We start from the raw sequence: 16,236 nt of genomic DNA, 5'->3' as shown, positions 1-16,236 counted from the left end.
CCTAAAATTGTATCTAGTGTTTATAATCCATTCATTCTGAAGACAGGAAAAGAAAGCCTGTCTTACTTGCCCTTCAGAGGCTAAGCCTCGCAAACTCACTAGGTTTTATGTTAATACCTTCTTAGGAGTGGAAAGATACCCAAGTCATCCTACCGAGGCAGAGTGAAACCAGTGACATCTTTTTTGGGGGAAACCTCACCCAGAACTGGAAACCTAATTGTCAGCTCCTTTCTCTTGCTTTTTTTTTTTTTTTTGAGATGGAGTCTCGTTCTGTTGCCCAAGCTGGAGTGCAGTGACACGATCTCAGCTCACTGCAACCTCCACCTCCCAGGTTCAAGCGATTCTCCTGTCTCAGCCTCCTGAGTAGCTGGGATTACAGGCATGTGCTACCATGCCCAGCTAGTTTTTTGTATTTTTAGTAGAGATGGGGTTTCACCATGTTGACCAGGCTGGTCTCCAACTCCTGACCTCAGATGATCCACCTGACTCAGCCTCCCAAAGTGTTGGGATTACAGGCGTGAGCCACCACGCCCGGCCATCAGCTCCTTTCTCTTAAGTGCTTCTATCCTAAGTTCCCTCCACAAGAAGGCTTTCTTAGTAGGTCTTCTTCATGGCAATCAGTACTCTTTCATCACTACTTTGATTCCCCGTTAAGCATCTCTCTTCAATGGCTCCCCTTTACCTTGGCACCAAATTCCCATAAAGATATAGTGTTCCCTTTCAGAAAAAGGCTGGTGTTGTTCTATTAGTCAAAGGAAAGGGAAGTCGGCCAGGTGCGGTGGAGGCAGAGGTTGCAGTGAGCTGAGATTGCACCACTGCACTCCAGCCTGGGCGACAGAGCGGGGCTCTGTCTCAAAAAAAAAAAAAAAAAGGAAAGGGAAGTCAAGAAAGAAGATACACTGAGATTAACATCTCTCTCTCCACCTGTCACTAACCACAAATCTATTGCCTTGGTTAAGTTTTGGGAGGGAGGGAAAACTTTCCTACCAGTCTTATAAGAGACACCAAAACTATAATTAAGACCACAGCACTATTATTATATTACACTGGCTTGCTTCTGGATAAAATAAGTAGTTTGTTCCTGAGAAAACAAAGTACTAGGTAGTAGCCAACGGTCCAAACACATCTGTCACTTCCTACACATCCCTACATGAGCCCCTTGAGGGAGAAGAGCTGTCTATGCCTCTTGAAATCCCCCAGCAACTTCTACAATGTAGTAAGCTGTAAGTGCTCAATAAACGTGTCCCATGAGAAAAAAGCTGTCTGGAAATCAAGGCTTCTTTCTCCTCCTGAAGATCATGCCATTTTCTCCATGATAGATATCCTTGCTACATGACTGGCTATAGCTCTCAATCCCTCTAGTTTGTTGGCATTACAGATTTTTTTATTTCTACCATCAGTTGCTTGCTAAATATGTCTTAGGGGAAAGGGAGTCCCCTACAATTACTGCACTGTTTTAAGTGATTTTAAGTTACTATTGATAGCACGTGCAGTTTTCCCATAATAATTTATCTATAAAATCACTCCCTTAATTGATCAAGAATCCGTGAGTTGTAAAGTTTCTTTTGGAGCAAAAGAACCTCACACATCTGCTCCAACCACAGAATGTGACTGACCAGGGTTAACAGGAACATTAGTGCTTCTGCCCTGTGAATTAGACCAAAATTATTTGTCCAATGTAATAGTTAAGACCTCACAAGCCCAAATGAAATACCAATGTTAGGTAAGCTACAGCTGATTTGATCCAGCCAACATCTCTGAAGTCATTTGCTTTAAATTTTCAAGAGTCAGGGTGTTACTCTTATTATCAGAAGAGCCAAACATCACATTTATGACCCATCACAGAACGCAGATCCTTTGTCCCTAAGTCAGACAGCAGGACAAAGGTGTAGATAATCAGTAAGATTCTGGGAGTATAAATAAAAAGAGAAAGAAAAGTTGATTTAGAATTAAGTGGACTTAGAATTACTGGCCAGTATTCAACTATGTGAGAACCTGACTCACTCCTGAAGGGAAAGCTGTGCCAGCAACTGCTGCCAGGTGCTCCGAGTAATGAATGCATTCAACCAGCCAATTTAGAAAGAGCGTTTATTTCAGTCTGGTCTACTAACTGCTCTCAAGCACAGCACTGTTCTTTCCCAGAACTGGAGATTCAAGCCAAGCAAGGTTGCCCATTCCAGTGACAGGAAATGGCAGATATGATTAATAACTCCTTATCATCTAAATCACTCCACTGTTGGATAACTTCTAGCCCTCCTTAATAGTCTTGTGTGTCTTGCAAATATAATTTAATTTTACCTTCTAATATTTTGTGGATGATGAAACTCTGAGCCAAAGTCACTAAGTATAGTTGCATCTTATTCTTAAGTCAATTCTTTATCAAATTTGCTTAGTCAAAGTTGCCTTTGAAATTCCATTAAGTCAGACATAAAGTACATGGTACACAATCTTTCACATTAATATTTACATATCACAAACACTCATGTACCATCTTTTAATAAATAAAAAGCAGCTAGTTTTCCTTCCAACATCAGAACAAATCTGTTTGTTCAGCTATACAATAAATGAAGTAGTTGGCTTCACATTTGGGGACCGCGGTATTTGAAAAAGTCTATAAATACCAGAATCACTCTCAGTACAGCAAGAAACTCAAAACCATGAGAACACAAAGGGAACCGAGACCACCTGAGTACACAGGTAGCTGAGTGGGGCTGTCCTCATTGAACGAACACTGAACACAACTGTATGCACTATTTACGTGGCACCTTTTTTGGTACCAGTCCTGTACAATTGTGTAAGATGATACAACTGCACTGTACCTTTCATAAGATCCTCCCACTGAGGCTGTGATTCAGGCAGGCCCAGGACCCAGGGTTTGCAGCGTCCCACCCTGGGAATTTCCAGAAGGTCTCGCTGTTGTCATTTCATTTTTCTTTCCCTGTGCCTTGCAAAACATGCCATATGTTAGGTCTTCAATGCTTGACTAAATACACTGCAACCAGATTTGGGAAAGGTATAAACTGAACACTTGAAAATCTAAGTGTCACAAACTCCCTATTAAGACCAGGCAAGATCTCAAAATATTTTCCCTTCACCACCCTATTCCTTTCCATAAGGCAAAGCCGTAATAGTCAATAGGGAAAAAAGAACTCATTCATCTGTAAGGAATGGAAATGCTACATGCAAAACCCAAGACTGGAAGTTTAAGAAAAGCCTCATTTGCTTCCAGTACAGTATATAATGTTCCTTCAGGAGGAATAACTCAGAAAGGCATTAAAAATGTGGGAGACCTCAGCAGAAAAACAAATACCAGCATAGTATCTAGGGAGTGAACAGCTTAGTGGAAATGAAAACATTACACATGTGTACATATGCTCTATGAGGCAACATGTATAGACAACTAGAAAAACCACACAGCCTACTTTTCTCTATAGTCACACAAACTCATTGGGTAAATGAGTTAGAAAAGAAGAAATAAAATTGCTCCTTTAAATCAGAATCAGGTAACTGCTTAAATACATAAAATATCAAATCAGAAGAAAGGTCTAAAGATATAATTTTGGTAACTTCAAAAAATGCAGCCTCTTTTGACAATTTTAAATAACGTTTTTTTTTTTTTCTTGCTTTGTTTTTGTTTTGTTTGGGAGGATTACAGTTTAGGGATAAGCTTTTCAAGTTCACTGTATTTATTAAGTTTCCAGCACCAATCCTGAAGTCTTGTATTTCACATGTCAGAGTGATCTGCACTAGTATTTTGAGCAACTCTCATTTTATGATCAGATGGGGCAGAAGTTTTCCTACCCATATTAGTAGGAGTTTTCAAACATTTTTTAAAGGAAAAAAAAAAAGGCATATCTTGTGGTGCTTCTTCCCACTGCTCCATTGATTCGTGTGGCAAGGGTTCCTACAAAATTCCCAGGGAAGGGTTAACTTTCAGTGCCACAAACCCCATTCACAGTAAGGATTTTCAACTACACCCTAAAACTATAATGGTTCTGGGTTCCTCCAACATATAGCTCAGTGAAGATCATCTTGCCTGAGAACTCTGAGGTCCTTTTCACTGCTGCCAAGAACATAAAACTAGGACAGGGCATCTGAATGGTGAATGCGAAGTCAGCCTGCACTGTGTAGCAGTTTACATGATGAAGCTGAACTTACGAACTGATCTGCTGGATGGATCCCACTGGTAGAAATGATCTCCTTGGCAAGGTTAAGTGTCACCCCTAAGGGAAGCCCTCAGTCCAAATGAGCTTTGTTTATAAGGTACAATACAAAGAGACCTAACCTTCTAATAGCTAAGTGACCTCCCATCCCAAAGCAGCCACTCTGGGAGACCACACACACCATAGCAATGCTATCATGGTTGGTAACAAGGAATCTCTCTTTGGAAACAGCTTTCTAAGCTTCTAGCATTTTTAATACCCACAAGGTAAACCTTCATCCTTTGGGGTCCTAGTTCATTGTGCTAACAATTCAGGATCAAATCTTGTGAGCCAGATGGTATGATCCAGGTGGATACTGTAAATTTTCATCAGTATCAAAAATAGTGACTACAGAATAATGACAAATTTGTTGTGTGGTTCATAAGCTGATTCCAAAAGTGACTGCAGAACTAGCCAAAAAGCAACAAGTTTGTACTAATAGCTACTATTTATTAGATAGTCTGCAAAGCACTGTGCAACATTACATACATTATCTCAATAATTTTTTTATGAAAACCCCATGAGGTGGACATTTATGTCCACATCTACAGATAATGCAAGGGCTTCTGAAAGAATAAGCTACAAACCTCTCTGACATGCAATTTACCTATTAAATGAACCTAAAAGTTTAAAAAAGCTGGGCGCAGTGGCTCACGCCTGTAATCCCAGCACTTTGGGAGGCTGAAGTGGGCAGATCACTTGAGGCCAGGAGTTCGAGACCAGCTTGGCCAACATGGTGAAACCTCATCGTTACTAAAAATACAAAAATTAGCCAGATGTGGTGGCGGGTGCCTGTAATCCCAGCTACTTGGGAGGCTGCAGCACGAGAATCACTTGAACCCAGGAAGAGGGGATGCAGTGAGCTGAGACTGTGCCACTGCACTCCAGCCTGGGCAGCAGAGTGAGATTCTGTCTTGAAAAAAAAAAAAAAAAAAAAAAAAAACTTAAAAAAAAAAAGAACAAAGAATAAGCCACTTGCCGATGATCACGCTGCTAAGAAAAGTCAAACCATAATTTAATCCTAATCTGTCTCACGTACAAAGACAACCTTGACAGGAATAAAACTTACTTCCATGTAGGAGAGATGCAAGTTGTCAAAGAGAAGCAGAATCACTTTATCACATACAGAATCAGTGTCATTACTATCTGAAAAAAGATGCTCTGAACAATTCTGCCAGTGTATTGATTCTGAACCTGCCATGTCTTCAAAAATGGCATTATTAGTGAAGCTGCTGAACAAGCCCTCTGAAACAAAACAGCTAGTGAAATGGGTATTTATATTTAGTCTAAATTATACTTTTAGGACTGTATCTTATAGCTCTATCCTGAATCGGTATGTTTAATAACATTAGGAATGAGGTTATCATTGTAATAGCAAAAGAACAACCTAAGCATTTACCAGTAGCAGATTAAATCAGTTATGTTGTATCTATTCAAAAAAATATTAGGCAGTCAAAAAAAGAATGAGGTTCCTTGCTACTTACTTGCTGATATAGAATGATCTCCATTAAAAAAAAAGAAAACGAGGGTCAGACCTCTGTGGATAGTTACTATTTGTGTTACACATGTTTGTTTAGGCACAGACTCTTTCTCAAAAGTATAAGGCAAAGTGGTAACAGTAACTTGTGAAAGAGGAGCCAGGAGCCAGAGAACAGGGGTGGGAAAGGCCCTTTACATGAAATTACTTTTGTATCTTGTCCTATGGGAAAGTTAATTATTCAATTTTTTTAAAATTTAAAAACAATACAAGCTGATTATACATTTGACAAATTCAGGGAATTTCTGACTGCAGGAAAAAACAAAGCATCAACTACAAAGAGAAGCAGAAATTTTTCTTGAGCTGCTGATTTTACTATACATTTGGGCTACATTTTTTCTTAAGAGAATCACTACAAAGTAATAGTATAAATACCTTTTTTAATGTGAAAAGGTATAAAATCTCCTTTAAAAACTTTTCACTTATCCATCATATAACATCAAATGTACCTGTAATCCCAAGTATGATTCTTCTGAGAAGGAAAAGTCAGATCAAATACATCATTAAAGAAAAACATGCACACTAAATAGACTACGAACTCTACTGGGACAAAGACCATTATTTTGCATATTTTTTCATTCCCCAATTCCTGACAGGATTCTCAGAATCATTTCTTAGTTAATGAACAGCAAATTGACTCATTGGTTAAATTAGCAACTACGGAGCTGCCTAACAGCAGTACAAAATAAATGAATAATTCACCAAAAACTAGCTCTAGATGTTAATTTTAATTACTTTGCAGCAACATAATTTAGTACCAAATATTTAAAAAGTACCCATTATAACTGCTAAACTGTGAAGTCACTATTATTTGTATCTGACCAGCTATACAAAACTCATCAATTTTTCTCTTGACAAAAGGTAGTAAAAATCGCAAACAATAAAGAAGACACTATTCATTAAAAGTCATGTTTACTAATCTAGCACCATAATTCCAGTCTTAGAACCTCCCATGCAGTTGGAAAGGGAATATGGGAAGAGGTGAGTATGTTGGAAATGTAGGGTAGTTCTCAAATTGGGGCCCCATTTTGCTTGCTCTAAGCAAAAAACACAGGGTCTAGCAAAGAAGAGAAGTGCTGAGGCTGGAGACGAAAACAAAAGCTTTTGGTTCAGATGGTAAAGGAGGCCCTCAAGAGCAGTAGAATCAGTGTATCCCGAAGGCAGTGCTGGAGGCAGTCTCATGCACTAGGGGGTTTCTTCTTGGCATCCAAGTCCTTTTTAATGTCTTCAAGTTTTTTAGCCAGGTTTGGTATCTTTAAAGAGAAAAAAGATTATTATAATTTTGCATCAACCTAATCAATATTCTTGTACTTCTTTTCCTCCAAAGATAAATGGTTTTACAAGCTTTTATCTTCCTCCGAAAGAGATCTGCTAAATAGTGGTTCTTTTTGCTTTCTTTTTTGAGATAGGGTCTCTGTCACTCAGGCTGGAGCGCAATGGTGCAAACATAGGTCACTATAGGATTGACCTCCAGAGCTCAAGCGTTCCTTCCCACCCCAGTCTCGCAAGTAGTTGGGACCACGGATATGCCACCATGCCTGGCTAATTTTTGTATTTTTTGTAAAGATGGACTTTCGCCACATTGCCCAGGCTGGTCTGAAACTCCTGAGCTCAAGCAATCTGCCCACCTCGGCCTCCCAAAGTGCTAGGATTACAGGCGTGAGCCACTAAACACGGCCGATAGTGCTATTTCTTAGCCTCATAACTGCATAGAAAGATATCAGAAGTTGTCAGATAAGTATGCTCCTCTCTGAAAGCCACTTCTACTTTTGTACACCCACTTCCGCTCGATCTGGTGCCAAGTAAAGGTTGTACGTATAAACAATAAATGTGACATAATATAGCCTTTGCCTAGAAAACTATATGACTCAAACGAAGGTTGACAAAGGAACTCCCTTTGTCATACAAAAAGCTTTACAACAAAACAAATCAATATCATGTTTCCCTTGCTTGTCTTTTTCAAACACTTGTCCAGAATCCCCATTCTTAGGCTGCTGCACCACCTGGTTTTCAACATTGCCATCTATAAAGTGAGGTTAATACAGCTTCACAAAACTCTGTCCTCAAATGTGCTACCCTTAGAATTTTGAAGATGGGATACAGATCTATATTTTTCAGTCCCCCTACCCAGATGCATCTCCAAAATTCTAAGTTATCTCCACTACTGGGTAGTGGGGCTGAAAATATTATCCAATTAATCTTTAAATTCTCACTTATCACATGATTTCCCAAAGAATTTTAAGGGCCCAACTTAATATTACTCTGGGCTAACAAGTCACAGCTGAGGATCATCATGAGCCCAGCTGAACTGAAGGGATTTTTCCCTCTTGTGGTGATATGGAGGACAGATGTTTCATGAGCTGTATTACTTTTTCAAACAATGGCAAACCATTCTACAATATTCAGGAGTTTGCCTCAGCCCTATGGACCTCATTTATGCTGGAAGTCACACCTTACCTCAAACAAAGAAAAGTCACTCTAAAACAGTTACATGGAATTGAGGTAGTAGTCATGGATATGGCCACTTACGTCATAGTTCTGAGCCAGATACATTCCAACCACGTTGCCCAATGTAAATCCAAGCTGAAAAAATAGAATAGTAAGAGTTACAGTGTATACTGAGTCCTGTGCCAGTATGATTCCAAATTAAAATACAAAGACAGTATCTTCCTAAGAAGCTTAGGACAGTTAGAAGACCTTAATGTCCAGTCTAGGGCTGTGTACAACATGAGAGTCACATTTTTCTTCTATAAACACAGAGATGCCCTCTCCAGAGGCTAAAGAGTATACAAAAGAATAAATGGTGACACCAACCAAACATAAGAAAAAAATAAAACTGCAAAAAATAATAAATGGTAACACTGTATAAATCTACCCTAAATTCTCTTATCCCCTCACAACTCACATAAATACTTGACTACAAGTTCTGGAAACTCAAGCCAAAGTTCAGATTTTTCTTGTTGAATGTTGCAATTTTTTGTCTTTTTTTAGTTATGGATATTGTTATTCCTTTTTAAATCAAATAAAAGTTACTCAGTTTTTAAAGTATTCACTCAAGGCTGGGCACAGAGGCTCACACCTATAATCCCAGCACTTTGGGAGGCCAAAGTGGTGGATCACTTGAGGTCAGGAGTTTGAGACCAGCCTGGCCAACATGGTGAAACTTCGTCTCTACTAAAAATACAAAAATTAGCCAGGCGGGGTGGCTCACACCTGTAATTCCAGCTACTTGGGAGGCTGAGGCAGGAGAATCACTTGAAACCGGGAGGCAGAGGTTGCAGTGAGCTGAGATCATGCCACTGCACTCTAGCCTGGGAGACAGAGCAAGACTCCATCTCAAAATAAATAAATATTCAGCCGGCATGGGCCAAGCTGAATCCCAGCCTTTGGGAGGACCGAGACCAGGCGGATCACGAGGTCAGGAGCGAGACCATCCTGGCTAACAGGTGAAAACCCGTCTCTACTAATAAAAATACAAAACTAGCCAGCGAGTGGCGGGGCGCCTATAATCCCAGCTACTCGGGAGCTGAGGCGCAGGAGAATGGCTTGACCTGGAGGCGGAGCTTGCAGTGAGCTGAGAATCCAGCCACTGCACCAGCCCGGGCGACGACAAGACCATCTCAAAAAAAAATAAAAAATAAAAATAAAAAATATTCAGCCAACTCATAGGATCTCAGAGAATGAAGGGACTCTTCACAGTTTACAATCTCTTCATAGTTCAAACAGAGGAACTTGAGGCCCAGGATGGGAAGGGACTTCTCCAAGAGCATTCACAACAAGGAGGACAAGACAATCTACATTAGCTTCACACTCAAAAACTAAAACATGTGATGACAGTGAAGAAGAGAAAACTCTGACACACCACTGACAGCACATATGGCTTAGCACTCTCCCACAGGTACAGTCTAACATGCTAACAGGTACAGTCTGGCAGGACATTTAAGGTCAGTGGGAAACACAGTGACAAGAGACAGGTGCAACATTTAGAAAACTTTAAATATTTATCCCATTTGCTGACTATTTTCCTAAACAAAAACTGGTTCATGAAAATTTAGATATACCCCAAAGGGCCAAGGCTCCTCAGCTTTGAGTTTTAATGATAATAATTCCTTGTTTTCCTCTGGTAATTAAGAGGCTCCATCTGGAGCTTAGTTTTTCATTTTATAAATTCAAACTAGAACGAATTGTTTTCATCATTTTCTTTAATCAGTGTTGCTTTTATTCAGTCAATACACAGCAGAGAGGTTTTAAAAAAATAAAGTGCAGCACTTAACACCATCAATCACACATGACATGACTGAACCTTATCTTCAAGTTGGAGATGCACATAGGGAACAGAATGCAGCTGGGTTCTTAGTACGCTTTAAACTTACTAAGCTTGAAACACCAAAAGCATAATTTAAATTGGTTTGTTATTAGCAATAAGAAACATAGAAGAGGCTACCTAATCTCTACTCATAGACCATTCTGACCATTTGATTAATCAGATATGGCCTGCAAAATCCTACTTTTACCAATGTTGCACCTTGAAGCAGAATGATTTTTTTCTCCTATGGGATGAAACCAGGTAGGAAGAGGTTTTCCAAATCCAGAAGGAGTATTAAATTTGCTTAAAAGAAGAGAAAAAAAAATCAAATGAAAGTATTAGCTCTAACACCAAAAGAAAAAACATGGGATTTAAAACTTTCAAAAAAAATAATCGAGTTCTGGTTCCACCACTATCAGGCGGTTTGCCTAAAGCAAGACACTTAACCTCTCTGGAACTTTGCTGATTTGAGCTTCCTGATTTATAAAACATTATACTCACAATGTAATGTCCAGCTCTAACATTCTAAGATTCCTAGTTCTTACCATATCTGTCTCTAAATAAGGCTTCACTTTGGCAACTTCGCCAGGCATCAGGGCACATGAAAAACTCATGATTAGTTTAAAACACAACACAAAACAAAACCATAAGCCTCTGAATACTACCAGATCTACCAAAGGGGTACTGTAAGATTAAATACACAAGAAAAATGTCACTAAGGGAAAAATTCATGAAGCCAGAAAAGCATATACAGTATGTTGTTCATGGGATGGTCAATAGGCATGTTTACACACACACACACAAAAACCTAAATCTGAGGAACAGTGACTGAGTCTGAGAGGTTAGACTGGAGTCAGATTATAGGAGGTCTTGGATGAGTCTGAAACCTCTTTGTAGGCCAAGAATGCCTAACTTCTTCCAGGCCAAGACCTGGAAACCTCATCAGTAGTTCTGTCAGGTGAATGCCATCACAATGCCTGCTTCCCCTACATGGTCACCTGTTAGTATTCCCTGTAGAGAAGTCTGTGGCATAAGGAGTGCAATGCTTTCTTCCCAAGCTCAATACTAAGTGCATTACTATCACACCCTCTCTGCAATAATTTTGAGACTTTAGGGGTAAGAAAAAGTAGCTTCTTTTCACAGGAACATTGGGGACAATTAATGGTACAACACTGCAAGTTTGAAAACAGAGGACTGAGATGAGGAAAGCAGTGTACAGGAAAAATAGATGGGCAGAAGATGCTGGAGCTAAGAGACCTAAAAGGGAAGTCTAGACTGGCACAGAGCAGTACACAACAGAAGAATTGCATTGTCAGCTCTATAAATAGAGAGTACACTAAGAATCAGTGAAGCCCCACAATCCATTATCCACAATTCTGAAACTCAACTCAATCCAAACTACATTACATCATAACTCATTTGGTAGCAAAAGCATACCTGACCTGAACTAATAGCAGACTATTTATAGTCATTATCACATTTTAGTGTGAATAATCATTTTTTGCTATAGCAATAGAAATCTTTAAATATAGGATCCTGCCTTAGACCTCCTCACTGGAGATTATGTCTCACAGCAAAAAATTTAATACATTTGATTACAAAGTGCTATCCCAGATGCTGCTGGGGGTGTTAAGTACCAAGGTACATGATACAGCTTAATACTTTTCTAAAATCTAAAAGAAATCTGATTTCCCAAATACATACGGCCCCTAAAGATTTTGATTAAGGGACTGCAGACCTTAATATACTAAAAATCAACTTCATATTTAGCCCCATGAAAGGATTAAAAATTATCTCTGCCCTTAGATAACTTATATGATGAATAGGAAGAAATGCTAGGTAAAATAGTTATGTAACAACAGAAGGCAGGACCCTGCACAGGATTTTCAATGTTAACAGATGCTCCAAAAATCAGAACTAGGCCATGCATTAAGTGGCAAAATGAATGATACAGAAGTGATTCTTTTAAGAAATCATACTTGAAAAATATGTACCTCAGGTTGACATTAAAGGCTCTAAATATGCTAAGTGTTCACATTTAAACTGGTGATATGGTTTGGCTGTGTCCCCACCCAAATCTCATCTTTAATTCCTACATGTTGTGGGAGGGACCCAGTGGGAGGTAAGTGAATCATGGGGGCAGGTATTTCCCATGCTGTTCTCATGATAGTGAGTAAGTCTCATGAGATCTGCTGGTTTTATAAAGAGGAGTCCCCCTGCACAAGCTCTCTCTTTGCTGCCATCCATGTAAGACATGACTTGCTCCTCCTTGCTTTCTGCCATGATTGTGAGGCCTCCCCAGCCATGTGGAACTGTAAGTCCATTAAACCCTTTTTCCCATATAAATTACCCAGTCTCAGGTATGTCTTTATCAGCAGTGTGAAAATGGACTAATACAACTGACAAGGGAAATGCGAAGAAAAGTGAATGTGGAAAATCAAGGCACAAGATGGGAATGGCGATGTGATGACTGGCAAAAAAGAAACAGGCCTGACTGGAAAAGAGAATTTGAGTTAAAGAATGGAGAGAATTAAGTATGGAAAGCTGGGCAGGGCTAGATGATGGGCTTCAAACAGCAGGTAGGGCAGCCAGGCACAATGACTATGCTTGTAATCCCAGCACTTTGGGAGGACAAGGCGAGAGGATAGCCTGAGCCCAAGAGTTTGAGAACAGCGTGGGCATCATGGTGAAACTACATCTCTACCAACAAAGTGCAAAATCAGCCGAGTGTGGTGGCATACATCTGTAGTCCTAGCTACTCTGGAGGCTGTGGTGGGAGGATCACTTGAGCCCAGGAGGTAGAGGTTACAGTGAGCTGAGATCATGCCACTGCACTCCAGCCTGGGAGACAGAGGCAGGGGAGTTTCCTTCACATGTAGTTGTGGTAGGGAGCCACTGACTACTCTTTGCCCGCAGCAACATGATGAAAGCACTGCCTGAGAAGCATTCTCCTGGTACCTATACTCAGAAAAGGCTAAGGAAGCAAGGACCTACTAGATGATGAAAAGATGTAGGAATTAAAAAAGGTAATTTTTTTTTTTTTAAGAAAACCAAGTACCTGTTAAAGAAAAGCTGATTACTGTGGTGGCAAGCAAACAAGACTGAATTGTTTCTATTGATCAATAAAGATCAATGGAATAGAGTGGAGAGCCCAGGAATACACCATAAAGGCTTATTATGGTCAAGTGATTTTCAACAAGAGTGCCAAGGCACTCAATATGGAAAGAACAGTCTTTCCAAGAAATGGTGCTGGGAATAATCTTTTCAAGAAATGGTGCTGGGACAATGGGATATCCACATGCAAAGAATAAAGTTGGACTGCCACCTCACACTATAAACAAAAATTAACTCAAAATGGATTAAAGACCTAAATGTAAGAGTTAAAACTATAAAACTCTTCGAAGAAATCATAGGCGTAAACCTTCATGAGTGGGGCTGGACAAATAGTTTTCTCAGATATGACACCAAAAGTACAAGTAACCAAAAAAAAAAAAGGACTTCATCAAAATTAAAAATGTCTGTGTTTCAGAGAATACCATCAAGAAAGTCAAAAGACAACACACAAAATGAGATAAAATATTTTCAAATATATATCTGATAAGAGATCTGTATCCAGAATATATAAATAATTCTTACAACTGAATGACACAAAAAAAACTCAATTTAAAAATCAGCAAATTGGTCAGGCACAGTGGTTCACACCTGTAATGCCACACTTTGGGAGGCCAAGGTGGGTGGATCACCTGAGGTCAGGAGTTCAACACCAGCCTGGCCAACTTGGTGAAACCCCGTCTCTACTAAAAATACAAAAATCAGCCAAGCATGGTGGTGGATGCCTGTAGTCCCAGCTACTTGGGAGGCTGAGGCAGGAGAAACTGCTCGAACCCAGGAAGGAGAGGTTGCAGTGAGCTGAAATTGCACCACTGCACTCCAGCCTGAGTGACACAGCGCGACTCCATCTCAAAAATAAATAAATAAAATTAAATTACAATTAAAATAGGCAAAGACATGAAAGGATTTCTCCAAAGATACAAATAGTCAACAAGCACATGAAAAGATGCTCAACATCATTAGTGACTGAGGAAATGCAAAGCAAAACCATAATAAGGAACCACGTCACACCCACTAGAATTGTTTTAACAAAAACAATAACAGCTACAACAAATGTTGGCGAGGATGTGGAGAAATTGAAACTGTCATACATTACTGGTGAAAACGTAAAATGGTGCAGCTACTCTGGAAGACAGTCCAAAAGTTCCTCAAAGAGTTGAGCATAAAGTTACCACATGATGGCCGGGCGCGGTGGCTCAAGCCTGTAATCCCAGCACTTTGGGAGGCCGAGACGGGCGGATCACGAGGTCAGGAGATCGAGACCTTCCTGGCTAACACAGTGAAACCCCGTCTCTACTAAAAAAATACAAAAAACTAGCCGGACTAAAAAAATACAAAAAACTAGCCGGACGAGGTGGCGGGCGCCTGTAGTCCCAGCTACTCGGGAGGCTGAGGCAGGAGAATGGCGTGAACCCGGGAGGCAGAGTTTGCAGTGTGCCGAGATCCGGCCACTGCACTCCAGCCTGGGCGACAGAGCGAGACTCTGCCTCAAAAAAAAAAAAAAAAAAAAAAGTTACCACATGATGCAGCAATCCCACCTTAGGGTATATACCCAAGAGAACTAAAATACACATCCACACAAAAACCTGCACACAAATATTTCTAGCAAGATTACTCATCATAGCCAAAAGTGGAAACATATTGAATGTCCATCAACTGGTGAAATAATTAACAAAATAGAAATAAACATAACAAACAAGGTGCAAGATAATTATTCAGAAGTTAATGAAAAGACATGAGACCTAAATAAATGAGGAAATGGATCATAACAGTGAAATAGTGTAAGGCCAGGCACGGTGGCTCACACCTGTCATCCCAGCACTTTGGGAGGCGGAGGCGGGCAGATCACATGAGGCTAGGAGTCTGAGACCAACCTAGCCAACATGGCAAAACCCTGTGTCTACTAAAAATACAAAAATTAGCTGTGGATGGTGGCACACGTCTGTAATCCCAGCTGCTTGGGAGGGTAAGGCACGAGAATTGCCTGAACCCAGGAGGCATTGGTTGCAGTGAGCTAAGATTGCGCCACAGCATTCCAGCCTGGGTGACAGAGGACTCTGTCTCAAACACAAAACAAAACAAAGACATAATAGTGTAAAGGTTTCAGGAGCATAAGTCATCAGGAGGGCCTCATGGAAAAATATCAGAGTGGGACCATGAAGAGTATTCAGGAAGGTAAAAAGGATAATAGGAAAACCAGCCAGGTGCAGTGGCTCACGCCTGTAATCCCAGCACTTTGGGAGGCCGAGGTGGGTAAATGACTTGATGTCAGGCATTAGAGGCTAGCCTGGCCAACATGGTAAAACCCCATCTTTACTAAAAAAATAAAATTAGCCAGGCATAGTGGCACATGCCTGTAATCCCAGCTACTTGGGATGCTGAGGTAGGAGAAGCACTTGAACCCAGGAAGCGGAGGGTGCAGTGAGCCAAGATGGCACCACTACACTCCAGCCTGGGTGACAGAGTGAGATTCTGTCTCAAAAACAAACAAACAAAAGCAATAAATTACAATAACAGCATCATAGGCAGTGTGCACAAAGCCCCCAGCAGTGCCATCATGTTAGCTTCCCTCCAAAAGCATCCTTAAAATAACTCTAGCTAAACCTTATGAATAAGGAAGCAGTAGCTTTCCTCAGGTAGTGTTGGTTACTATCTGCAAAGAGGTGTCTTTTACTGTGGTAAAAGAAAGGGGGGGTGCTCACTTTGGCAGCACATATACTAAAACTGCAATGATACAGAGATCAGAATGGCCCCTGCGCAAAGATGACATGCAAATTCCTGAAGCAATGCATTTTTTAAAAACAGTCTAGGAGTAGTGGCTCAAGCCCATAATCCAACACTTTGAGAAGCTGAGGTGGGAGGATCTCTTCAGCCCAGGAGTTCAAGACCAGCCTGGGCAATATAGTGAGAACCTATCTCTACTATTAAAAAAATAAGGCCGGGCGCGGTGGCTCAAGCCTGTAATCCCAGCACTTTGGGAGGCCGAGACGGGCGGATCACGAGGTCAGGAAATCGAGACCATCCTGGCTAATATGGTGAAACCCCGTCTCTACTAAAATACAAAACTAGCCGGGCGAAGT

At 40.5% G+C, this 16,236-nt stretch overlaps 1 protein-coding gene across 1 annotated transcript in view; it reads right to left on the bottom strand.

Annotated features, from left to right (window-relative positions):
- Window positions 1-5,912: 5,912 nt before the first annotated feature.
- The window catches only part of STMP1 (short transmembrane mitochondrial protein 1), a 13,942-nt gene continuing 3,618 nt past the window's right edge, over window positions 5,913-16,236 (bottom strand). Inside the window, exons 2-3 of the mRNA XM_017887698.1 lie at window positions 8,269-8,322; window positions 5,913-6,992 (exon numbers count right to left, since the gene is read on the bottom strand). Of these exons, the coding sequence (XP_017743187.1) occupies window positions 6,918-6,992; window positions 8,269-8,322 (129 nt within the window). The 3' untranslated portion in view covers window positions 5,913-6,917. The remainder of the gene's footprint in view (window positions 6,993-8,268; window positions 8,323-16,236) is intronic.

Source organism: Rhinopithecus bieti, unplaced genomic scaffold (genome assembly GCF_001698545.2).
Source record: "Rhinopithecus bieti isolate Rb0 unplaced genomic scaffold, ASM169854v2 scaffold_17275, whole genome shotgun sequence".
NCBI classification, from domain to species: Eukaryota; Metazoa; Chordata; class Mammalia; order Primates; family Cercopithecidae; genus Rhinopithecus; species Rhinopithecus bieti.
This window is presented reverse-complemented; position numbering and strand designations above follow the sequence as displayed.